The sequence below is a fragment of the Bacillus rossius genome, chromosome 8 (genome assembly GCF_032445375.1).
Source record: "Bacillus rossius redtenbacheri isolate Brsri chromosome 8, Brsri_v3, whole genome shotgun sequence".
In the NCBI taxonomy this organism is placed as follows: Eukaryota; Metazoa; Arthropoda; class Insecta; order Phasmatodea; family Bacillidae; genus Bacillus; species Bacillus rossius.
Window position 1 is genome coordinate 21,037,563 of NC_086336.1, and position 26,958 is coordinate 21,064,520.

Sequence of the window (26,958 nt, forward strand, 5' to 3'; positions counted from 1 at the left end):
GAACGCTGCACGATTAGGTTGCGTTCGGTGGCTTCTCGCCAAATTATGAAGTAATTTGCTAATAGATAATTTAACGTTGGTGGTCAGAGCCAGGCCGATTATTAAGTTAACCTAATTATTTTTTTATATTTCGTTTGGACATAATTAGAAATTGCGGCCACCTTCGTCGGCGTTTTGGCTCGTGGCAAAATTAATTTTCGCTGGGTGCGGTCATGTTTAAGGCCGCACTAATTTCGTGTATTTGCAGTAAAAGATTACTGAAGGACGCTATTTTTTCGTTAATTCTCATCACGCGAACTGCGGGCATTTTTCGACGGGCTGATGTATGTGGAATGAGTGAGTAACCTCTTTTGGAAGTGTTTGGATTCGTCTGTGCATTCTATTTGAAAAAATAAAAACAACAAAATTACAATCGGCGTTCAACATCTGTTTATTTTTTGTATATAACGAACCGTTATAAATGAAACATGAATTTACTAATGGAGACCAGCAAATTTAATTATTTAATATGTCATTATATAAAATATATAATTTAATAACAAATAACTTTGATTCACGAAATATGAATTTTTAAAGAAGGTATTTTAAAATGTGCAATATTGCGAGACGTACACGTTCACAATAAATTCTAAAACAGGAACTCCAATACCAACTTAATGCATGCTGCGGCAAAAATTTACTGTAACCAACATTTATACGAAAAAGTGTTTCATGTGGCCGCTTAGCACGGGAAACAGTTAACAGGGGTGCCCACAAGGGGGGTTACGACGCAGACTGCGCCATTAAAATTTCAGGGGGGGGGGGTGGTTAAAAGACGAGCAAAATGTATATATTATTTACATTATTATAGCTTCTAATGTGAAAATAAGTTACTGGTGCTTTGATAATTGAAAGGGATCTTGTAAATCAAATTGGCAACCCCGCACTTTCCTCAACAAAAGCAGTTTGGCATCTGTCGGTTCAGGATGGAAATATTACCTGATATGACCAAAATTAGTATTAGAAAATCAGTTTTAATTAATGCAAAATGTGATAAAATATAATACTAAAAAAGTATAATATTATAAAATCATTGAGAAAAGGGCATAAAAAATTTCGGGGGGGGGGGGGGGGGGGAGCATTATTAGGTTAGGGGGTGTGAGTCATAGTTTGGGGGGGGGGGGGGGGGGGCACCTCTGCAGTAAAAGTAATTTACGTTATGTGAAGGCCTAAATTATTGTGTTATTTTTTTATTTAATTTTAAAAACTCAATGTAAGTCAATCAAAAATTATCTCCCTCATGATATTACAATCAAATATTTGCAGTTCAAGCAGTTGGTATGTTTCGTTGTTTATACTGGTAGTCATGCTCTAAATATATCACATTTATGTTTTTATCTAACTTTAAAGTGATGGTATATTTGAAGAGCTTTCGTGCAAAAATCGACATGTCCATCACCAGTAAAAATGTATGTTTCACATATTTTAGAGACCCTTTTTCTGAGGAGAAGAACACTACCATCTCACGATGGTACAAAAGCCAACATGTCCAAGCCATTTACAAGTGTGAAGTATGTGATTTTGTGCAAAACTCGACATGTCCATGTGCAGCTGTTCCACTTTTCGGATATATTTAAAGAAACTTACGGAATATGCTCTAAATTAATGTGGGCTGTATCACGCCGTGGCAGGCCAAATTTTATTTACTCTTTCGTAGAAAGATTATATTATTGTACTTTGTATTGCAACATTTTTAAGGGGTAGTAAATTAATCAACACTAAATAATGTAAAATGTTAGGGTAATAATATATTAACATTTAATTTTTGCTGTCATCTTGTGTGTGATAAACGATGTGCATCCATGGAATTTGTAAAGCTACATCTATTTTGACGAACATAACCATCACTTCATTGTTTTCTTTGGTTTTCAAATATTGATAGGATTGCAGTGCTTTGTTTCTGTTGCAAGATAACCTAGTAAATCATGGATTCTACACAAAGTGTAGATGAAATAAAATTAAATAGTGTAGTGATTTATGATTTCATTTATCTATTTGAGTAAATATTGTGGTTAGTGCATAACTTCAGAGAAGCCACCATGTAAGTGTATTAATCTGTTTACTGTAGAAGAGAGCCATTGTAATATTTTTTTCATGTGTATAGTGTAAATACAGTGTATTAGTATAAAATTAAAATATTTAATATGGTAACTTGTTATAAGTACTACAGATTTATTATAATAAATACAAACCATCATGATATTTAACTATGTATGTGTTATGTTTTACTATCAAAACCCAAATTGTCCACAATATGTTTCATACAAAACTCGACATGTCCAGATTCTTTTGTTTTGTTACAACAAAACTTGACATGTTCATATTTGTTTCTTAATAATCTACCAAACTAAATAGTGTGTTAACTTATTACTAACCTTACATTAATACGTAATTCAAGCACAATTTATGATATAGTTACAAATTTTTACTAATGTTTTGCTATGAATTACAGGTTTTCCATCATTATCTCAAAACCATTTAAGGTAGACTTATCAAGTTTTGCATGAAAGCTCCTCATTTATTTATGATGTAGGTATAACATTCAAGAAAATTATTAAAAAATAGGATGTTTTAAGTTTGATATGTACAGCAGCACACGTAGCTAAGAAATTATGAGAGTTCAACATATGTAATACAATGAAAAGTGAAAAGGGTAGTGGTGCATTTTAATGTTATGGCAGACACTTTCATTTTTCAATAATATTGGCCCAAAATTAATAAGCATATTGTGAATCGGCAGAAATGCAGATTCAACTAAATATCGGCAAAATTGGCTTCTGCCGATTCACATTGGCACAGCTCTAATTAGTATAGATATCTACTACATAGCCCCTTAAAACAAAGCCTAGAAATGCTCCTGGCTTAAAGGAACCATTACTGTTACAAATACATATCAACTTATAATAAATTTACATGCACTTAAATTTATAAAATTGGTTCCATGCACCATACCTAAATTCAAATGTACAGTCAGTTTCAGGTAATTAAGAAAGCTTGTACCTCTTCAGAAAATTAAACTTTATTTTCCTCCATCAGCAAATTGTTACAATCACACAAGTATTTGAATTTAACTTTCAGAACAGATAACAAAAGAAAAGTTTGAATAAACTAACCTTCATTAAGTATTTTAATTAAAAACACAACTAAAACTTTGGAAGATCTTTACAGTACAATTATTTTGTACCACAAGAAAATTTGTTCAATGAAAAATAATTCTAAAAATTTGTAACATCACAGGCTAATTAGTCATGACGTGAAATATAAAATTTAATTAGTTTTCTTTTCTTCTCAATCAACTTCTTCAACTTTAATAAACCTATTGAGTTCCTATTTGAACACAAACCAAAACATCATCATTGCCAAAGCTATATATAATACAGTTCCAAACATTCCAAAATATTTAGAAAAATATTTACTTCCAAAAAAATTATTTGCAAAAATTATTACAAGTACATAAAATAAATTTGAATTTAACTCTGAACCAAATGAACTTCACATTCTTACAGAAATACAAATTATATTTTACCTACAAAGATTAAACATACAAAATTAATCATTAAGAAAGAATGAGAAAAAATTCCACCAGGAATAATTATAGACAATATGGAAAAAAATTTTATGTAAAACACAAACTGTGTAAATTTTTATTTTTGGTTCCGCCAAATGTTACTATTTTGTTCATTACCAAACCTTTGCACAGCATATGATAAAATGTGGTTTTTAATCACTAAAATTGATTTATCTTTCGACTTCTGACTAAAGACACTGAAAGGTCTCAAACAGCTACAATATCCTATTTTATAGTTAGCTAGAAATATAAAAAGAAATGAACAGTTACAAATAATTTTCCAAAAGAGAACACATGGTACATATGATTCATGCAATGTGATTAAAAAAAATTTTTGTCAGAATATAATACTACCCATTATATCTGCTTCCCCTTAAACTGCTTCAAATTGTTAAAGAATAAATGGTGAAAAACTTTCAGTGATTCAATGTGTTAACTTTAAAATGTGAAGATAATGACATTAATATCAACCGTTACATCACTAAACATAGAGAGCTTAAAAACTTCACAACTCAACTTTCTTAAGTTTCTGCACTTCTGTTAACTTTGCACTGACTGCTGTTGCCTTTCTTTAATTGGATGAAACATCTGCCTACTTACGAGAGAAAAAGTTAAGAGATCATTTTCTTTACATTTTCAGCAAAAAAAAATTACTCTGCTTGTCATCTTGCTCTCTTGGAGCCAAAAATAAGATCAGCATCTGGCGCTCCTTTGGGATGCTGATATTTGTGTCTTCGTTCACGGTTAAGATTCACCACTGCAGGTCTCTGCAACTGTGAAATTAAGGATGTTTTATATGATACTAAATAATTAAATACATTAAAAATATTTAAATTTTTTGTTTTGTGTTAAGGTTTTGCCTGGAGCAATCCCATGCAAAACCCATATTAAAATTATGGCTTCAAAGCCATCATTCTGCCACAGGAACTATGTAAATTTTATACTACATTCCTTTGAATAGTGTAAGATACATAGCTGCATGCTTCAAATTACTTTATATGAATAAGTTTTCCATATGAAATGCTAAGAATAACAAAATAACATTAATAGGTGGTTAAATAATTGTTTGCAGTAATCCACACTAACTCACAAAATAAATTTAACACACAGATGGAATGGTACAAGTTGGGCATTATTTGGTAAATGAACGTACCATAAATTAAAGATCATTTAGTATTAGGGTTGCATTCATCTGCAATAACAAGACTGACCAACAGAGGTTCATCAGAGGTGACACTGGGATTATAGTAACATTTTTATCAGTCAAAATAGTGAGTAAATGTAACACAACTGATCCAGGCCAAATGGAGCGCTTATAGTGAACAACTGAAAAAAAGGCATTAACGTTAGAAGTAGGCATATGATAAAAAAGTCAAAATGTTTTGAGGCACATCACGTAAACTAGTAAAGAATGACTTTAACAACGTTCAAGTTTGACCAAATAAAATTTAAAAAATATACCTGAAGTTGCATTTCACACACAAATTTAAAATAAAATCACATGTATATATGTATAGCTCATAAAGTTAAAACAAATATTTATTTTAACTAAATGCTGGCAAATTATGCTAATTAATCACATTAATTGGGTAATACATATAGCAGTGATGGCCAACTTCGTTGACTTCAGGGGCCACATAGGACTTAAAAGTACACGCAAGGGACAAACCACGCACTGACATAATTTTTACAATTTTACGGAATTCTAAAAAAACACATGTTTTGTATGTTCTGTTTACTTTTACTTATGAACTCTATTACAATTGACTAAATAGAGAAAAATAATTCTAAGAAATTCTTAAAACACAGACACCTTTTATAAATACACTTTTTTTTTCTAGTACTTAGTGAGAGCACTGTGGCTTTTGGACACTGTTCACCAACGACTTAAAATCCACATCTATTTTTGATGTTGCCACACAAAGCAAATGTGATAACACGTCATTGAAAAGTCTATTCCTACCCTTTGATTTTATGTGCTTCAATGCTGAAAAAGCTGCTTCGCAAATGTACGTACTTGAGAAAAGTAAACACAGTTTCAGGGCACAATTCCTTATCAAAGGATAACGTTCATGCGAAAGTAGTTTCCAAAACTCTACTCCAGTTGCTGTGGACATTTTAACAGAGGGATCACAATGGAGTTCACAGAGTTCTAACTGCAATTCTCTTGGCTGACACTGAGAATAGTTCCATGCTAGGACGGAATGTTTCAAAATCTTGAAATCTCCTGTCGAATTCTGAAGCAAGTTGGTTAATATTTTTCACGAACTGCACAAAAGTAACCATTTCTTCACCTGAGAGCTTCTTACAGTTTGGAAAGTGGAAGAGGTCATATTTTTCCAGTGCAGACTTAAATACTTGAAGTTTTTTTTTTCGAAATCCATCAACGAAACCCATAATCTCGAAAACAGTCTGATTTTTTTCCCGGCAACTGCAAATTTAAAATATTCAGATTTTGGGTGATATCTGTGAGAAAAGCTAAATTTTTCAAGAAATCAACATTCTTCAGTGCTTCCTGGAGATCTGTTGAGTGTGGAACATTGTCACTCAAAAAGAAAAGTATTTCATTCCGCAGTTCAAAAAATCTGACTAGGCACTTTCCTCGACTAAGCCATCTAACTTCCGTTTGTAATAACAAATCACCATAAGCACAATCCAATTCTTCTAAAAATAACAGAAATTTTCTGTGAGTTAAAGAACAGTTCCCCCTCTTATCAAATTGGTGATCTTGGCAACAGTAGCCATTTTGCCTGACACACTTACTGATTTGGCACACAATGCCTCCTGATGTATATTGCAATGCAGAGTGGGCAAGGTAGCTTGTTTTTGTTTTAAAAGTCCAACAAATCCACATGATGTTCCAACCATTGCTTTAGCACCGTCTGTGACAACTGAAGATAGTTTCTCATAACCTCCATGTTCTTCAACTGCATTGTTAACTTCCTTAAAAGTATCTACACCTTTGGTTGTGTTATGCAAAGAACATACCTTTAATAGTTCTTCAGTAATACTGAAATCTTTTTGGATAGCTCTCACAAAAATTAACAACTGACTAGTGTCTGTAACATCTGTGCTTTCATCGAGAGCTAACGAAAAATACGAACAGTCAGAAATAGAACCTTTCAGGTTTGTCAGTATTTGATTGCTAATACCTTCAACGCTCCTAGTAACCGTTTGTTTTGACAGAGATACAGAATTAAACTCTTTTGCCACCTTACCTTCATTAAATGATTCTGCCATTCTTACTGCACAGTTTTTGATGAATTCCCCATCACTAAGTGGTTTTTTCGCTTTCGCTAGCTCGTAGCTAACAACGTACGAGGCTAAAAGACATACTTCTTGGTTTCTTGTCACACTGGTGAATACACTCTTTTACTGAGAAATTTGTTTTTTCAGTTGTTCAACAAGATGTTTTCTTGACTCACCTGAACAATTTTCATATTTGTGTTGATGATTTGATAAAAAGTGCCGATTGAGATTGTATTCTTTTAATACAGCTAGCACTTGAAGGCAAACTAAACACTGAGGTTTCATGTCCTTATTAAGCATAAACAAATATTTGTGTTCCCATTCTTCTTTAAAAACACGATTTTCACGGTCTACTTTCCTAAATTTGGAAATCATTTCAAACTAACTACAACATCAAATAACTTGCGAAACATAAACATAAACAAGTACCTACATAATCTGTGTGCCGCGAGTTACCGTGCTATTCTGATGCCATATGAGTCATGGTGCTGCGCTCTCTCGACATTCAAAATAAATACGTAACGTCGCTGGCTCAGCCGATAAACCGCTACACTTCTTTGTCACGCAATATGTCAACCTCTCATATTTACTCGGCAGCTGTGTTCCATAAAAATATTAATTTTGTTGGAGCTATGACATTTGTATAGTTTGTAATGAAATGTAAGCCAATGCAAAGCAGAATGAGTGTAGTGACGACTGTGTATTTGCCAGTATTTTAAATTAAAATTTTCCAGCTATTGTACAGCTGTTGCATAAGTGTGTTTTCGTCTCGACGGATAGTTTTTGCGGGTCACATAAAACGTTACCACGGGCCGGATCTGGCCCGCGGGCCACTAGTTGGGTATCACTGACATACAGCATAACATTGTTTTTACACATTTCAAGGAACCAGAATAAAAATATATCTCACACAACAAAAACAATACATCATCGTGTGGTTCCTCAAAACTAAGTTAAAATTTGAAAATGAACACAGTATTAAACATACACGACCATTTTGAAACGATTGTTTACATTTATGAACAGAAAGGTTACAAAGGTTTTTGGTGCGATGCTTGAAAATTCAGTGCTGTCAACTGCCTTCGAAAACATTTGTACTGTAGTAAAACGAACACGTAGCTGAACATGCATGATAACATTATATTTTCAGGAATATTTTAATACAAACCCACTAATCTTAACTTACACATTTTATTTATGACTGTTTTTATGTATGGTCACTGTGAAGTGTTTCTAAAATAAAATGACTTGATTTTAATGCTCATTGCACATGTCAAATATGTATCAAGTTATGAGTAGAGACAAGCATTTATTGCATTTGTAATACATTTTTTTGAAGAAAATGTGAATTTTTCAATTTTTATAAAATACTGAAAATTCACTTCTAAAAAACTTGGAATACTGCAAAATTAATGTTTCAAAATGAACTTACATCAATTTAAATAATAAAGTGGTTCCAAAAATTGCATGAAAACAATGTAAAAGGTTGCATATATTATTTTTCTAACTATTGTTTGGTTTTTATCCATTTGCATAATCTGTTGTTAAAAACACCATGGATACTAAATTATATGAAGGCAAGCAGCCAGACACTAAAAGCTACACAATCAGCAGTTACGTCGTTATTTTGAGTTCTCTATGCAGTATTTAGTTTATGTCCAGTAACCATCTAACTATAAAGTACTTCTACAGTGTATACAGTTCTATGGAAATTTTATACTATCTTTGTTTATTATGTTAATTTTTTTTTGCTTACGTGTATAACAATATCGCTACGTTTATAAATAATTGCAATTAAAGTACATATTGTTACCAGCTGTGGCAGCAAACCACGCTCTGATTACCATTTTTGTGCTGGGGATCTTTCAGGTTCCACATTGTTATTAGAAATGAACAGAAACAAGGTGTGATTCCGTCTGAATATAATTACGTCAAATTTATTAAAGGAAAATTTATAACAGATAGAAAAGTCATTAACATACAATTTCAAATACTTAATTAATTACCTCTCAGATATATTTAAAAATAAATATGGGCTAGCCCTAATTTAAATTATTAAAAGGTTTCATTAAAAAAAATACATAAACCAATAAGAAATACAAATATGTTTAACACTTTCAAGACTAGCTTCTCATACACTGTTTAGTGGGCCCGACTGACGTTTTTTACACTTTTTCACATTTTTTTAGTAAAATAAGTTTTTCTCCTGCATTACCGATTTATATATGGTTAGAAAGTTTGAAATTTGTTCTTGTTAGCTATATATCATTTTAAAAAATTTTAGTACTACCTTTTGTATAACTTTTTATTGAAAAAGTATTGTTTTTAGTTTTGAAAGAAATTTTTTCTCATATACTAATGCAAGAGTATGAAAAGAATAGCTTTCATTCATGTCACAATAAGTGAAAATAATCAACTAAACTAGAAACACACACAACAAATAGAATAACAGTTATTACAAAATTATATTTACACAATTATTTACATTTGTATGGAAATAAAAAAAAACACTGTCCTTCCCCACAATACTCACACCACTCTATCCTTCTCCTTTCATGTTCCGTCCTGAATATATTTTATATCTCCGGAAAGTATGTTCCTTTCCAATTATAAATATTTTATACCATAATAAAGTACATACGTAAGTTTGACATGTCATTTAGGTATTACTCCTTTGTGAAACTAGTTACTGCTTGTGTTTGCTGTTTTTCAAATTTGACACAATTATTCCACATACACACCAAAGACAACATTACGGAGACAAACTGCTTATTACTATAATATGAAAAAAATATATAAAATATAATACCTATTATATATAACAAATATTATCTGTATTTTTACAAAATGTGAATCATTCATGTAAAATTCACACGTGTGTGGTAATCTATAAAACACTGAGGAAAGCACAGTCCAACTCCACAGTCCTCACACCAGAACCTGGATTCCCTCCTTTTTCTTTTGCCAGTCTCCTTCAAACCCCGATCAGAGCAAACTTTACAGTATCGTGTTGCATTGGCTTTGTTTGCAGTAGCGGGGACATATGTAGCAATATGGCGAGCAACAGTTCTGTCAACATTCAGAGATGGTGGTTTTGGGCGTGGTTCAGTCATTCCTCCTCCCATTTCAGCTAACTTCAGCGCAACTGCTTTGACGAAGCTCTTCAAACTTTTCTTTGTGTGAGTCCTTTCCTTGAAAATTATGTAGCCATTGATGACAGCCATGGTAAACATGTGGAAAAAGAGTTTTTTCCACCATTTTATAGTCTTGCGTTGGAATGGGTAGTAACTATATAGTTGGTCAGCCCTGTCCACACCAACTTTGTTCAAGTTGTAATCAATGATAATGTCTGGTTTGACTACTTGTATTGGTCCACCTCTAGCTCTCACTTGTACCGAAGACGACGATGCTGCATGCTTCGTCGACATCGAATAGACATCTATCTTTTGCTGACTTCCATTTGCAGGCAAGCAAGTGTGCCTTTCGTCGGAATAGAGTTTCACCTTTTTTCAATTTTTTTGTTTTGAAAACAGATGGAAGTCCTCTTCTGTTTTTCATCACTGTACCGACTCCTAGTGTTTTTTTACCCCACAAAAAATTCAAAAGTGATGGACTCGTGTAGAAACGGTCCATGAAGATGCAGTGCCACTTGCCAAAATAATTTTTACACAGCCTTTCAAATATAGCCTGTATACTATTGTCCTTGTTACCAAGAGCTCCTGTGTAAATCTCACAATTGAGAACGTAACCTGTAGCAGCATCACACAGTATAAACAATTTGATGCCATACTTGTTTGGCTTATTCTTCATGTAGATCCGAAACCCCACCCGACCCCGAAACGGACAAATGCCTTCATCTACAGTAAGATTAGCATAGGGTTTGAAACTCCGTGTGCATTTGTCTACAAAAAAATCAAAAAAAGGTCGAACTTTATAAATGGGATCGTGACCTTCTTCACCGCGCTTGACATAGTAATAATTGTTGTTCAGATGCAGCATGTAAAGAATGCCCTTGAATCTATCACGAGAGAGCAGTTTTCTCGAAAATCGTGTTGCAAGAAATGCATCTGTTGTCCAATAATCATTTATGTCTGGCAGTTTCAAAATACACATGTGTAACACAATTGCAAAGAACTTATATATGTCGCAAAATTTCACTGTCAACCATCTGTGCCACATTGATTTTTTTTTTCAATTTTCCTTGACGTTTCATTTTAGCAATCCGAGAAGCTGCGTACCGGTTAGTTTCGTTCCTAATATTTTTCATCACGCCAGTATCAAAGAAAATAGAAAAACACTCAAATTCAGTACAGTTGTCATCCAGGGATATGGCAACGGAAGAAGACGACTGAAAAATCGGTTGGTCTGGTTTCTGAGATTCAGATTCTGACCACTCACTGTCATCAGTTTTTGAAGTAGATGGTGCATTTTTTAGCCGTTTTCGTGAACGCTGCACTTGTATTTCATCTGAAATGCAAGAAAAGCATTTACTAATATCGGAAAAAATATAAATAATATGCTGACATGTAAAATGAAGATTTACGAGCGTGCAACATCGGCCTAGGTTGATTTGCGTGTAATTTCAAACATACTTCAATGCAGTACCACTATTGAATGAAAAGAGAAAAGGAAGCTTTACGAAACATAATAAAGACATAGGCTGTAATACATACAACAACTCTATATAATTTTCAAACTAATTTTAGTATAGAATCTACCTTTGTTGAATGAAAAAAAAAATTCTATGAATGCAAGTATGAAATACATTTCAATACAGTGCTTTTGATATTTCTCGAATAACAGTAAATAAAATAGTTTCGGAAATGTTTATCTGAAATAATATTATAGATGACCATAATGCAAGCACTAGCGAGTAGGAGCTGTAATAAACCAAGAACGACAGAAAATGCAGGGATAATCAAAGGAATTATTTTTACGCTGGCTGAAAAGATAAATACCTGTGTCACTGCTGGATTCATTTTCTCTTGGTATATATGATGCGTCGGCATCGCTGTTATCTATATCTGAACCAGAATCATCAACAAATGTATCTACAGTTTCCCGTGGATCATCCATATCATATTTCAGCGAAAGAAATACGTTTACTTATCACATGCCACAAACAAATACGGCACTGCGCAATCTAATGTTGAACGAAAGACTAGCAGTCAGCAACTGACGCATCGATGTACAAGAATAACGATACAAACCTCCTGAGTCAACGAATCTGTAAACTAGAGCCACAAACGGACTCGCAAAGAACTAAAATAAGACCCAGAATAGTCGGCACTCGTGCAAGATGCGAGATAACGTAATTAAAAAAACATAAATATGGTGCTCGTATAGTATACGAGTGCCGACTGACAGTTTGAAGTACTCTGCTCGTATCACGTACGAGTGTCGTCTTGAAAGTGTTAAACTATCCCAGTATTCTGAAAGTCCAGAAATTATGTTTATATGATGAACTGCGTCTGACGGCGTCATTTAGGAAAGTTAAAAAAGGTTGAAAGGCACAGTAGCACCAGAGGTCGGGGCTTCGTTTCCCGGAGATCACGCGGGAACATGATGTCAGGGCGCCTGTGTGTTGTTGAGGAAGGGAGCTGAACGTGCCAATTTGGCGTCCGGCTCTCGGACTCTGTCTGCGAACAGTCCAAATCAAAACTGATCAGAACTTGTACACAGACAGTATACAGGGCAGAAAATGCTCGGAAAAGTTAAGGGGAGGTTGAGGAAAGTCGCGGATCGTAACTCACCAGACCGGGAAGTTGGCTTCTATTTACCGATGCGTCGCTAGCCAGGAACTGGATTCCGCGAATACGCGGCTGTCGCGGTCGTTTCTACCATTTCAAAAAAGATTTAAAAGAAAAACTAACTATTACTCTTACTGTGCAGACGGACTAAACTACATAAAGAAGATTACAGGGATAGCATCCATTATTTAAGCGACTACATAGTCGGTTGTGGCCGGATGGAAGTCTTGCAATGTCTCGTCGACTCGCCGATAATCACAAACGATCCGTCTGCAGTCGCGACGCGAAGTGTCTCGCGAAGAACCGCGTCTCGTAATTAAAAGTAAAGGTTCAATCAAAAGTGGGGGGAGGGACTGGGAGTCCGGACCGAAAGGTTCCGAAGTTCCCTGAGTGGGCGTCATAAAAAAAACTCTGACTGATGTCTGGAAGTTGGTAGCACTGGCCGACCTTAGCGCTACCTGTTGAGGGGTGTCTGAAATAAAAAAGAATCGACTCGCCCAAGGTGTCTGCTTAAACCAGGGGTTAATGGCACAGTCAGGAGCTGCACTCTGGCGGCCAAGATAATAAGTTACTGTTTCTGCCGCTAGATGTCGTGGGGTGGTCCATCTTTGCACACACGTTTTTTATGCCAGTCGCCCTTGGAGACGGTCGCTGTCTGCTGGGGTTCATGACCGGTCATTGGTTTTAGGCGAATTCTTAGAACCGAGAGGGCAGGGGGGTGTACAAAAGCGCAACGACGCTGGGAACTAGCGTCCATGACGTGACTCCAGGGGAGTGAACCTAAGACCTTTGCGTGATGGTAAAGGCTATGGTCAGCTCGCCTCTGAGAAATGGTAACAACTCATCCAGAGCTGTTGTATGCAGTTTTAGTCATGAAGTGAAGTAACGTTACAGGCCTGGGACGTGCCTGTAAGCGAGGGAAATTTCATACGGGCTGCCAACAAAGTCTTAGATCTGCAAAATATCAGATACGTCTCTGGGAAAGGTGCTTCTGTCTACTGGCACAAAGTTTAACTAAGGAGAGTACACCAGCCTAACAAAGAGTAAATCACCCAAAGTAACCAAATTATAGAGCAAAATAAAATTTCCAAAAATAATATAAATTATATAAAATTAGAAAAAAAAACGTGTCGAAATACCAAATTTCCGGCACACAGCATATATAAAAGAAATAAACCTGTGCTATTATTGCGGTGTACCGTACTTGCTGGTTGGTGTCCAATTAGCTTAGGATCATGACTTGGCCTTTAAAAGAAGTGAGAACTCAGGATGAACAGTTAAGATATCATTAAGAAAAAAGATAGTCATGGGGACTGTCGACAGAAGTGAAAACTTAAAACTTTGTTTTTAAATATGTAATATGACATCATTTCGACGTAAAATGTACTTAAGAAAATGATTTTGGTATTATATCACTTGCATGTCGATGATGCGAATCCATAAGTTTTGCCCCTACCAAAAATCGCTCAACGCTGCTAAAAACGTTTTCACTTCAAAAATATTTTAGGAATAACGAGTCATAAACAATTTTTTTTTTGGTGTTTATGACTCTGCCAACTTAAGAGGTTAGGTTTCTAATTTATTCTGCACTTATGAATTTTTTGGGGGTGTTCTACACTTAAGCAAAGGTTGCACATTTTGATATCCCGCATACATCATCATTTTTCACTGGTCCCCTGAAATACGATGGATAAAAGTTATAATTTTACACCAACACTCCAGAATTAAAATTAATATTTTTTAACTGAATAACATTCAAAAAGCTTTACAATTCAGTACTTTGTTCCTTCTCCCATAGTTACATTTTTCTCCCAAATAAAATCTCAAAAAAATCAACATTTTGCATTCTTTAGCAAAACATTTAATTACACCATTTTATATTGTATTATAGTATTTAAAAAAAAAATTTGCTGTGCATACATTACATTATAAGGTGTAGAACTAACTCTATAAACTACTGAATTTTATTGGTATTTTGAAAATATATAAGTAAATTTAGAGTAAAAATTTATGTAAATGTGCAAAAAAAGTTGGGTAAATAACAAAACTTACAGCTAATAACAAAACCATTTTATGCCATAAAACAAAAAAAAACTGCATGTGTCTAGTTATCAGAAAAAGATCACAGTCTCTCAACCTATTAGTTTTGAGTCAGGTCGAGCTTAAGCTACGCGCTCGACTCAACTCAGCTCATGTTTTCAAGTCTTGCTCCATCTCTAGTTACCAGAGACATTAACGTGTAATAAATAAAATTTTCAATATTAATTTTCAACTTTATTTTGTGCTCCGTCTAAACTTTATCTGATGGTTTACTATGAAATGCAGCGCTGTTGCAACTTAATATGCGGGAAATGCTTTTAAGTAAAGCTGGAAAGTAAATCATTAATACTATAGGGCAAAAGACAGTGCAAGAACAAAAATATATTTACTATAGAAATTCATAAACCCCGGGAACATAAAAGTGAGGATCTAATGTGAGTATGTGTATCTGTTTGTCTGTATCTTGTTTACAATTATATTAAAAAATAAAAATTAACTCAATAAAAGTTATTATTATATTACTTATATATTTACAATTTTCAAGAATAATTAGAAAATCTTAAACTTATGTTTTATTTAGTACTTACTTTTAACGATTTGTAGCATTGGAAAACCAAAACAAACATTTTGTATTAGTAAGACAAGAATTTTACTCAAACATATTTTAAAATTATAAATTATGTTTCAAAAATTCTTAATTATTAATGTTAATTTTTCTTCTTCTTGAAAACAAACAGTTTGGAGATAAAAAAAATTTTTTTACAGAAACATTCAACATACACTATGGTTGTGACAAAAATGGTTAAATGAAAAGAAAAATGCATTATAAATATATAAAATTTGTATTCACAAATAATTTAGTATTTGTATACTAAGTCAATTCCAACTTTAAAAAAAACTGTTATTTACACAGGTCTAATAATAAAATTAATAATATTTGATTTAGGACTGGGCCGATGACGATCGCCGATCACAATAATTGGCCGATTTTAACACATCGGCATCTGTACTGATCTGCTAATTATATAGGTACCGATCACCAAACGCAGATCATTACATACTAAATCAAAATTAATAAATACTGTATTAAGCTTAAAAATAAAAAGTTGTACGTTTCAAATTTACTTACAAAATAACTAAATAAGGTAGGCCTACAATCACGTATCAACAAAAACACGAATTTACAGTACAGTAGAACCTCGATGATACGTTCCTGTTTCATACATTTTCCCGTGTCACACGCCGATTAATTTTGGTCCCGCCGAAAGTAATATATTTACAATGGTTTATTTTCCCGGAACATACACTATAGTAATATTTAATTTCCCGTTTCATACGGTTTTACGAAGCGGAAAAGTCCCAAAATTCATAAATGGTTTTTTTTATTCCTCCTTATAAACTACGTTTAAATGCTTTTATTTTGAAAAACGTCAATTGTTTACCTTTGCAAACGTAAGAAAATAACTTTACTGCGCCATAGATATCATCAGGAAGAGTGTGCACTTCGCTAGTAGCATCTATGGCCAGCACCGAAGCGAGACTAGTGGCGCAAACTAGCAATGATTATGAAAACGGTGCACGCTCTTTACCAAGGCATGGATCTCATATTTTGTGCATTCATTAATCTTTGAACTAATACACCTGTTTGTTATTGTTTCCTTACGATCATATTGTTTTGTTTTCTAAGTTTCTAAAGTTAAAATTTTATTGAAAATTGTTCTGTTGCCTAAAGTTGTTTGTAAAAACCAAACAAACATGTCTGATATTTTTTTCCAATAAATAGCCTTTTTTTTTATTTCTATATTAAGGCTTGGTGACTATTCCTCTCCTCCCCCCCCCCCCCCTCCTTTCAAGAAAGGACTTTATAAAAATTTGTAGGCCACTGTTTCTCATTTCAGTTTTACTTGATTATGTACTGTATTTTACATTTCTGGTAGTTTTATTGTATGTATATATAATGATGAATTCATACCTTTCATTAATATAAGGCAAATAATTACATTACACACATGTATTTATGTTTAATCTGATATTGTGCTGGTATGTTGGATTGAAAAAAAAAATTGATTATCGCCATTCCCTTTTCATATACTTTCCCGCATCATACACCATTTTTTGTGCGCTCCGTTGAAAAGTGTATGATAAGGATTCTACTGTATTAATTTGCATATGGGAATTTTTAAAACATGCCAAACCATTATTGTACAGAGTTTTTAATAATTCACAATAAAAACTTCTATTTTTATGAAATAATACTAATTTTAACTTACGTCTATTGCACTTACGAAACCACAGCCATAGAATATTGTGTGTTGACCAGAAAATACAAAACAAAACATTCGCCTGCAGGTTAACCAACTTCCGTATCCTCTAGGGTGTGTTCCATTGCATATCAGTACGTGGGGGAATGAGCAGAAAAACTGTGATACATGCCAGTGATAGTTCAATATTGGAACACAGTTTGGATCACTGCTGGTATTTATATATGCTGTAGTGTGTTTATCTATGGTCATAGTCCGATGACGTTTTTTTTAGTGATTCTTTAAAGCACTTATTTTCATGACCTGTGAAAAGTGTCGTATGGGTACTTTGGTTTGTGGGGTGGGAAGATCTAGAAATAGTAGAAATAGGAAATACTTAGCTTACATTATATTATTGTTCATTTTTAAAAACCAATGAACAAATTGTCTTCTGTCAGAAGTGTTAAATAAATGGAAAGTTATCATAAGGTAACTTTTTCATTAATTTTTTTTTTAGATTTTTATTGTTAACATCAAACAAGCTATATAATTCTTAATTTGTCTGATTATTGATCGGCAATAATCGGCGCTGGTCATCGGCGCAAATGATCGGCAAATTTAGTGATCGGCCCAGCCATAATTGTGATTATTTTTCAACACTGCAGTACATTCTGTTGTGTTCGTCATAAACTCTATGCACTGCCACATAAGAACACTGCAACAAATTACCTTACTGAATTTGTAATTCTATATACCTTACTATGATAATTACAAAACACAAAAACATACCTGCTGCATCATTTCCTGATAATCTTCCTCTTCTAGCCTTTCATTTATGTCCAACGTAAGTCTCTTCACTCGCTCTTTCTCTGCCCTTTCAGCCTGTTTAAAAAATTCCATTTATTACTATGCATATATGTATAACACATTCACAGACCAACTGTATACAAAAGTAAACCCTGTTAATGGTATTAAATGGGTCATTATCTAAAAAAGGTAGAAAATCAAGAAGAAATTTTTTTTCCTAGAAAATTATAAACTGAAGCAATTAAATTCTCTCATATTTTTTTATTGAAGTAACTAAACTCTGCTAAGCAACTGGTCAAGTTTTTCAACAGTTATTTACTACAATATTAAATGTTATTCTTTATGCTATGTCCACGGAGTGGACATGTATGTCCACAGAGAGGAGATAATACTTCCAAGTCACAGATTAAAGTATGTAATTATGTATTAGGGATACAAGTGCCACATTACCTAATGTTTATAATGTGAATTTGTATATTTAAAGTCAGGAAAGTATATAATGTTAGTTAAGTAAAAAATAATTTTGGCAAATTGGTGTAATGAGATCATAGATTTACTCTCATTTTCAACACACACAAAAAAATTACTTTTATTTTATTATGATATTGGATAATTAATTCTAACATTACTTAGCCTAAATTGTACTGCTTTGGAATGTCATGAAAGATGTACTGCAAACGACTGTTAAGAACAGGCTTATCCAGAATATGTAAAATGTCTTCAGAACTAATAATAAATTCTTGTTCCTCACTGAATATAACTTTGTGGATGTTTTTGTACATTTAGTCATGAAACAAACTTTAAACTCTTTCTTAGAAATGCATTCTGTAACGTTTGCAATGTAATATCTTTCACTTCTCCTACCAGAAACTTTTACAATCAAATAATCAATAGGCCTATGTTTTGGCCTAATTTCACTTTCTTTTTTTTTTTTTTCATTATTAGATTCTGAGTCTGACGCTGAATCAGATGAACTGTAGATCTGGGAGTATCCGAGTCTTCTATCATGGTTTTCACCACAACAGAAACCTGAACGCAACTCTAAATCAAATTCGGCGGTGTCTTGAGAATCTGTAGGATAACATACTGGTTCTTCTGTGGTAGATGGGTTGGAATCTGTTTAATATTGTTAATGAAAACAATTTGCAATTGGAAGTAAAGTGATTTGGACAGCTCTTAACAACTAAATTCTTGAGAGCTTATGACTTATGAGGGTGAATGAAATTATTCTGAAGCACTTTTAAAATGCAATGGTGGGGAAATAGGAAATTCTCAAGGAAACCAATAGATCAGCAACATAGTCCAACTATAAGGGCAAAAATATTAGAAATTAAGATAACACATTAAAACTTATGACTTAAAAAAGTACCATGTAGCATATAAAAAGATACAATACATTTCCGAGAGTGGAATCAGTCCCATTCCATGATGACATGGGCCAGCTTCACAGCTATTGCATGAGAGTCGTCTAACTTGCAGACTTTGAGATCCCTTTTTGAATACAACTTCATGTATCTTCATTGTGCCTTTGAACACTTGAATATTATTTGGTATGTGCTTGTCAATACTGGTTATGACTGATTCCTGTATTTGTTTCACTGATATACCCTTGCAATGGTCTTGTAGAAAAGGAACTAATGTGTCACAGTCTGGAATATAAATTTGATGTGCTACCAAGCCAACAGCTGTTCTTTTTAGAGCTGCCCCAACTCCATCTGGAGCACCCTTTCCATGAGCACTTTCGCTGAAATGCCAGTGAATTTCTTCCACATTCAATTCTCTTGATAAAAAGCCACACATTAGCTGAAAATTTTCCGGTTTTTGTACTGGGTACAGGGTCCATCACTAAGGAAGTGAGCCTTTTCCAACTGAGGTATACGTGACTTTATATCCTCAATAATAAGCAGTAAATGGGCCACTATTGCTGCAGGATCATGTCTGTTGCACGAGCTGACTGTTCCATAACAGAGAGGTGACGGTGCAACATCCGTACGACAGGACAGAACACATGTATGGATAGTCACTTGGGGTTTTGATCCCCCAAAATGCGATGCTTGGATTTCTTTTGATAATTTGCAGGTATAGTTTTCAGAAAAGTCAACATGTACCAACACTTCATTCTGTAAAATATTTTTCTTGAGTTTTGAAATTTCCTCATATTGGTGGCTTATGTTTGACACATGTGCCATGAAAGGTACAATTTCTCTTGAGAAAATGCATATGAGCTGCGTTTTAGAACATTCTTCTAAAACTTTCACAGTTTTAGAACACAATTTAATTTTATCTTTAAACTGTACAGGGAATTTCTTTGTGGTCCACTTCTGGAAAAACATGGGACTATCGTCAGAATCTTCTTTAGTCTGTATAAATTTTGATTTACAATCATTGCACTGTCGTTCTAGGCATGCTTCATTTCTTGGGTCACAGCACAGTGTTCTAAGAACTTCAAATGGTGTTTTTTCATCAACAAGGTTCAAAGAATTCATCTTTCTTACTAAGAGAACCATATTTTCATGTTTTTTGCATAAACATGTTTCTCTTTCAGATAACTTTAGAAACACAACCCAAAAAGGTCCAAGTCCGCAAAATGTCTGATAGCTCCAATTCTGATACTCGGGACTTTCTTCTTTGAAGATCTTGTGCAGGTTCTGAAGTGTGTCATTTAAGAAACGCTTTTGCTTCTTCATGTTGTTTCTGGTTATAGTTTCCTTCTTTCCTGAGCACAAGCGACTCACTTTATCTGTCTCTAAAAATGTAGTTACGTCAGATCTTACCTTCTCCAAGATAAATCTTCCTTTAAACTTTCTTATGGGCTTGACCACTCTGAAACTTTTTTATTTGAAGTAAGTGTACTCAAATAGTTGAAGTAACTATATTTTCGAACTATTTTTCCACTTAAAACTTTTACCATGACTCTTTTAACTTTGGATGACTTAAGTTTCTGAAAGTTGTGCTGTATTTGTTTGCTAATAACTTCTCCAAACAGCAGTTTTTTGTATGCTACATTTTCATTGTTTTTGTCTAGACTTTTTAGGAGTTTTTGAGATTTATTTCTTGGGCTATCGTCTTCTATCTACTGCTTTTTTTTAACCTACTTAGTATTTTTTTGTAATTTTCTAACCTTGTCTTTGTTTTTTTGTATTCATTTTTCAGTACCTTGATCCTTTGTTGTAGCTTGTATCTATTTCTTCTAATCATTTTCCTTCCTCTTTCAGTTCCACACTTTAGTTTTTCCCTTTTATCACGATTGCTATTAATCTGTGTGGTAGAATTATTTGTTGATGTGCATTCTTCTGTTTTTGCTCCATATTTTGCCGCTGTTTTTTCTGTTTTCGATATATTTTTGCTTTATCCTTCCAAATTTTTCTTGCTGCTCTTTTTTCACAGCCACTCATTGTTTCAATAGTCTTTATTTTTCCAGATGCTGTTCTCTGGTGATAACGTTCTCTTATACAAAACAGACTTTTCAAGTAACTTCTGTCTCGATCGTCTCATGCTAAGTTTCTTCTGCTCTCTTCTTTTCTGAATCTGCACATCTGACTGGTTCTTTTTCTTCTTTTTTGTGGGTGCCATCTTGAAAACAAGAAAATATCTCAGCAGTTAGGCTGACTGCACATCAAGCTAATATTTTTATATATGTATTCTTTGCAGAACATAAATTCTCCTCCGTGGACAATAAGTATCCCCTCCGTGGACCAACATAGTCCACGGAGGGGATGTCCATGGAGGGGATGTCCACGGAGGGGATAAAAGTTGATGCTTGCCCGCCCTCTCTATATTAAATATCACGTTACTTTACGTTATAATTAAACCCAAAACGAGTTTTAATAAGCTCAGAAGCAATTCAGGGAAAAAGGTATTTCGGCAATAGGCCTACTCACGTAATATGCGGCGACGAATCTGCGCGACGTCGTAGGTTATAAACAAAGCGACGAACAATAGAATAATTCATTAAAGCAACCAACCATCTTCGTCCTTTATTTTTTACGTTGTTATAACCACACATATAAATGTACTTCAGAATATAATTGTAAATATGGATGAGTTATGTACACAAATGTTTATTTTTCTCTTGCCACAGCTAAACATGTACAATGGGACGCCATCTTGTGAACGGCGATCTACCAACTATATTTATATTTTATAAAAGTATATAATTAAGTTGTGAAAACAAGTTTAAATACTTTTTAATACATAGGATTGAATATATATGTATGTGCATATAATTATTTATGTCAAGTTTATCTTTTCTTTTTAATTATTAATATCTAGTTTATACTTCCACCACCAGGGCAGGGAAATTTCGGCGAGATTCATGCGCGCGCATCTCATCCCTTCCAAAGAGGAGTTAGTTCCCCCATCCTTCCTTTCTTCGTTCCCGCACATTTCTCCCTATATAAAGGCGAGGTCATCCACCTGAAAGTCAGTTGATCGGCCCGACGGCCAGTGAGGCTGGCATCCGCCCACTGACCATAGGACGATCATAGGGGGAGCAGCAGAACGACTGGCTATCCATTTTCTGCTGCTCGCACCCCTCCTTCGCGAGTCAGGCCATCCGAGAACCTATCTCGGCCTAGGGAATTTGTCCCCCCCCCCCCTTTCTTGACGATAGGGTGTACTGTGTATAAATTCTGTGTATGTAGTGAAAGCCGACGCAGGCGACCAATAGAACTGTTTGGACAATCAGGTCAATAAAAGTTCCTTGTAAAATACCGACATTTTCAATGAATAGCCTAGCCCCATCCCTCACCCCACTAGCTATTCGCCTTCACCAGCCAACTGCGAATCCTGCCGCAAGACCAGTTGGACCTCCACCCGATACCTGGCTCTCACCCAAGAGGGCTCGGTGCGAGAGGAGAGACGGATCAATTTTCTGGCGCCCAACGTGGACCAATGCCCTGGGCAAGGCTGCTACCGAATTCAGTGTGATTACTGCCAACAGCTGTTCCACAACTTATGTCTGGGGTGGACACCATCCACAGCCGGGAAGGTATGACTTATCGCTGCCCTCCATGCTGAATGGTCCACGCAGCCTCTCGCCAGAATCACAGACCCCCGGAACCATCACGAGCAACCACTGGAATGGACCCCTGCCACCACTTGCAGCTCATAGAAGACTTAACCAACAACAGCAGGCACACCATGGCCCACACCAGGAACAGCAGCAAGCAGGCAAGTGCTCCTGACCTTCCTACCACCAGAGATCCTCGAGAAGCAGACCCAGACAGCGGAGGGGAACAGCCTCCCCTCCTGGCGCCCAACAACTCACCTACCTGTACATACCCAATGACGGCGGACGCAGTCCATCGACTCTGCGGTGTAGAAGACTGCCCTGGCACTGGAATCCACCAGATTAGCTGTGCTCACTGTGGACTCCTGTTCCATCACTCTTGGCCAGACAAGCCCCGAGATCACGCCGGACTAGAATATCGATGCCCCGCATGCCAGCAGAGACAATCCTGCTGCAGTATGGAACCAATTAGCTCTAGACCTGATGGGACCTTACCCCAGAAGCACGACGGGTAAGTGCTTCCTACTTGTCATCACAGACCTTTTCTCACGATGGGTTGAAGCCTTTCCCCTCACTAAAGCTAATTCATTTTCTATCTTAAAAAAAAAAAAAAAAATCCAAGATGAAGTGTTCCCTGGATGGGGATACCCCAAAAGCATACTTACAGACAATGGGGTGCAATTCACTAACAAATTATGGGCCCGACACTTGCGCCAAATGGGAACTAGAAACCTGGGCCACTCCAGTTTACCATCCCCAGGCAAACCCTACAGAGCGCCATAATCAGGAACTGAAGAAAGGGCTCAGGTTGCATACCGTGGGCAATCATCGCCACTGGGATCGCTACCTGGGAGAAATCCTCTTCACACTGCGGTGTAGACACAATGAAGCAATCGGAACCAGCACCAGCGAATTAAACTTGAGACGACAGATCCAGCAACCTGGAGAATGAAGTGGAGTTCCAACCCCACATACCTTCCTTCAGCGAAGAGATCTGTCTACGAGCTGCCACCAGAGTAGATGCGCACGAAAGGCTCAACTAGGGTACCTAGCCCGCAAGTATTCTACACCGAAGAATCCGCCCAACCACCAGATTGCTGAAGGACAAATGGTACTAGCCAAGACCCATCCACTCAACAATAAACCTAACCACTTCTGCGCCGGATTCGCACCAAAGTGGGAAGGACCCTACCAGGCCTCTACCAGCCTCCACAGCGACGCCAGATGCTGTGGCGGAGCTGCAAAGGAGACCCAAAGGACCTACCAGGACGGTAACGAGAGACAGTTTGGCGGCCACCAAACCGACGGCCTTACCAATGGCCGAATCCTACAACCACCGGCAGCAGTCCCAATAGGCGTTCCCAGGAGACCACCGGCAGCTGTCCCAATAGGCATTCCCAGGAGACCACCGGCAGCTGTCCCCAATCAGGACTTCCAGAAAGCTGAAGAAGCCATATCCGAAGTGATAACCCAGAGACTCGTACACTACAGAGACTGACAGTTATCTATGTGTAAAGTGTTCCTCCAAGATGTCCTAGTTTCTTCTCCCGTATAGTAACGCTCGCCACTAGGGGGGAAATTGACGCTTGCCCGCCCTCTCTATATTAAATATCACGTTACTTTACGTTATAATTAAACCCAAAACGAGTTTTAATAAGCTCAGAAGCAATTCAGGGAAAAAGGTATTTCGGCAATATGCCAACTCACGTAATATGCGGCGACGAATCTGTGCGACGACGTAGGTTATAATGTTATAAACAAAGCGACCAACAATAGAATAATTCATTAAAGCAACCAACCATCTTCGTCCTTTATTTTTTACGTTGTTATAACCACACATATTAATGTACTTCAGAATATAATTGTAAATATGGACGAGCTATGTACACAAATGTATATTTTTCTCTTGCCACAGCTAAACATGTACAATGGGACGCCATCTTGTGAACGGCGATCTACCAACTATATTTATATTTTATAAAAGTATATAATTAAGTTGTGAAAGCAAGTTTAAATACTTTTTAATACATAGGATTGAATATATATGTATGTGCATATAATTATTTATGTCAAGTTTATCTTTTCTTTTTAATTATTAATATCTAGTTTATACTTCCACCACCAGGGCAGGGAAATTTCGGCGAGATTCATGCGCGCGCATCTCATCCCTTCCAAAGAGGAGTTAGTTCCCCCTCCCTTCTTTTCTTCGTTCCCGCGCATTTCTCCCTATATAAAGGCGAGGTCATCCACCTGAAAGTCAGTTGATCGGCCCGACGGCCAGTAAGGCTGGCATCCGCCCACTGACCATAGGACGATCATAGGGGGAGCAGCAGAACGACTGGCTATCCATTTTCTGCTGCTCGCACCCCTCCTTCGCGAGTCAGGCCATCCGAGGACCTATCTCGGCCTAGAGAATTTGTCCCCCCCCCCCCCCTTTCTTGACGATAGGGTGTACTGTGTATAAATTCTGTGTATGTAGTGAAAGCCGACGCAGGCGACCAATTGAACTGTTTGGACATTCAGGTCAATAAAAGTTCCTTGTAAAATACTGACATTTTCAATGAATAGCCTAGCCCCATCCCTCACCCCACTAGCTATTCGCCTTCACCAGCCAACTGCGAATCCTGCCGCAAGACCAGTTGGACCTCCTCCACCCGATACCTGGCTCTCACCCAAGAGGGCTCGGTGCGAGAGGAGAGACGGATCAAAGTAAGGTTTTTTTATTTTTTATAATTTTAATTTTGAGGTAAGGAAATTCTACAACTCAGTTGCTTAACCTACACCAATATACATTTATACACTGAGTTTAACACAAATACACAAGAGTTCCCAACCTTGTTTATGATGACCACGGAGTATACGAATAGAACTTTGTGAAGCACAAATTCATATCTCGGTTATAAATATCAGAGCACCACATATAAATAAGAACATCAACACAAACAGCTCAATAAAAATGGCTTCCTTTCCCTCCAATTCCATGGAGAAATAACAGTTGCTGTACTTTATAAATAATTTTTAGTGCATTATTATTTGGCCATAGAGGTAGATTCTTTAGATTAGGGACAATATTTAAAATATTGTTATTCAATTACATTTGCCCATTGAAAGTTAAATCGCATAGACATGAGTTTGTGATGCTTCTAACAATTACTTTTTGTAACAAGAGTACAAATTAAAAAAGAATTTAAAGAGTAACAATGGCCAGTGTCTTATAAAATGTGATTGGGGACGTCCACGGAGGAGACTGTATAGCTATTGCAGGCTAAATATTTAAGTATTATAAAAATGTAACCAAAAATTTTACATCAATATGTTTATCTAAAAACTTAATCATACTTACAATTCTAAAAAAAATATTGTTTTATACAAGTTGTTTGGTATTCCAGAGAGTGACAACAAATTGAACCTTTTCCAGAGAATAACCCAAATATATGATTTGGAAAAAAAAAATTTTTACACACTGATGAAATTTAAAAAACCTATAGATACAGCTTTCGTTGTTTTATTTTAAGGTTTTATTTTAATTTTTTTAAAACACAGGAATATGGTGTTACTCTTTTTATCTGCATAAATAATAGCATTGTTTTGACTGTGATACATAAGGAATACTTACAATAAAACTAGTAGTAAAAAACATGTCTACAAAAGAATTATTAGGGACAATAAAAATAAGTGCACAAGCATACGTGGCAAATAATTTAGTTTAACTAAATGATATTCATTGAATTAAAGTATATACTTACATGTTCATATAGTAGGCCTATGCGAATATGTATTCTAAATTTTCAATATCAAAATGAATCTATTATTCGATTTGATTTTGAATAGTAATACTTCGATGAAAAAAGAATATTCAGTTGTTTATGAATACGGCTGTGAGGGATCCTGAAAATCTGGAAAAATTTCGGTATCAATTTTCTCATCAAATAGGGAAATAATTCCTACAGGATTTTCATAATGTTATAGGGTTAATTATGTGGAGTTTGTTTGCTACAAACTTAATTTTTGTGAAGACTAATATAATAAAGCCAGAATTAACACAGTAATTCGGAACCATTACTAACACCTATGTTTAGAGCTAAAGTATTTTACTCAGAATAGAGTCCATCACGTCATTAAAAATAGATTAGAACTGTCAGAAAACTGATAAGGATAAATTTGTGTCTGTAAAAAGCAATACACTGCACTAGTGTTAAAGTCAACAGTTATCAGATCAGAGGGTAGAAACACCGCATGTAATCTGTGATTAGT

General features: G+C 35.5%; 1 protein-coding gene across 3 annotated transcripts in view; it reads right to left on the bottom strand.

Annotated features, from left to right (window-relative positions):
- Positions 1 to 3,041: 3,041 nt before the first annotated feature.
- The window catches only part of LOC134535569 (regulator of nonsense transcripts 2-like), a 204,821-nt gene continuing 180,904 nt past the window's right edge, over positions 3,042 to 26,958 (bottom strand). For all 3 annotated transcript variants that reach the window (XM_063374757.1, XM_063374755.1, XM_063374756.1), the window contains 2 exons: positions 17,676 to 17,768; positions 3,042 to 4,380 (listed from right to left, as the gene is read on the bottom strand). In XM_063374757.1, the coding sequence (XP_063230827.1) occupies positions 4,270 to 4,380; positions 17,676 to 17,768 (204 nt within the window). In that variant the 3' untranslated portion in view covers positions 3,042 to 4,269. The remainder of the gene's footprint in view (positions 4,381 to 17,675; positions 17,769 to 26,958) is intronic.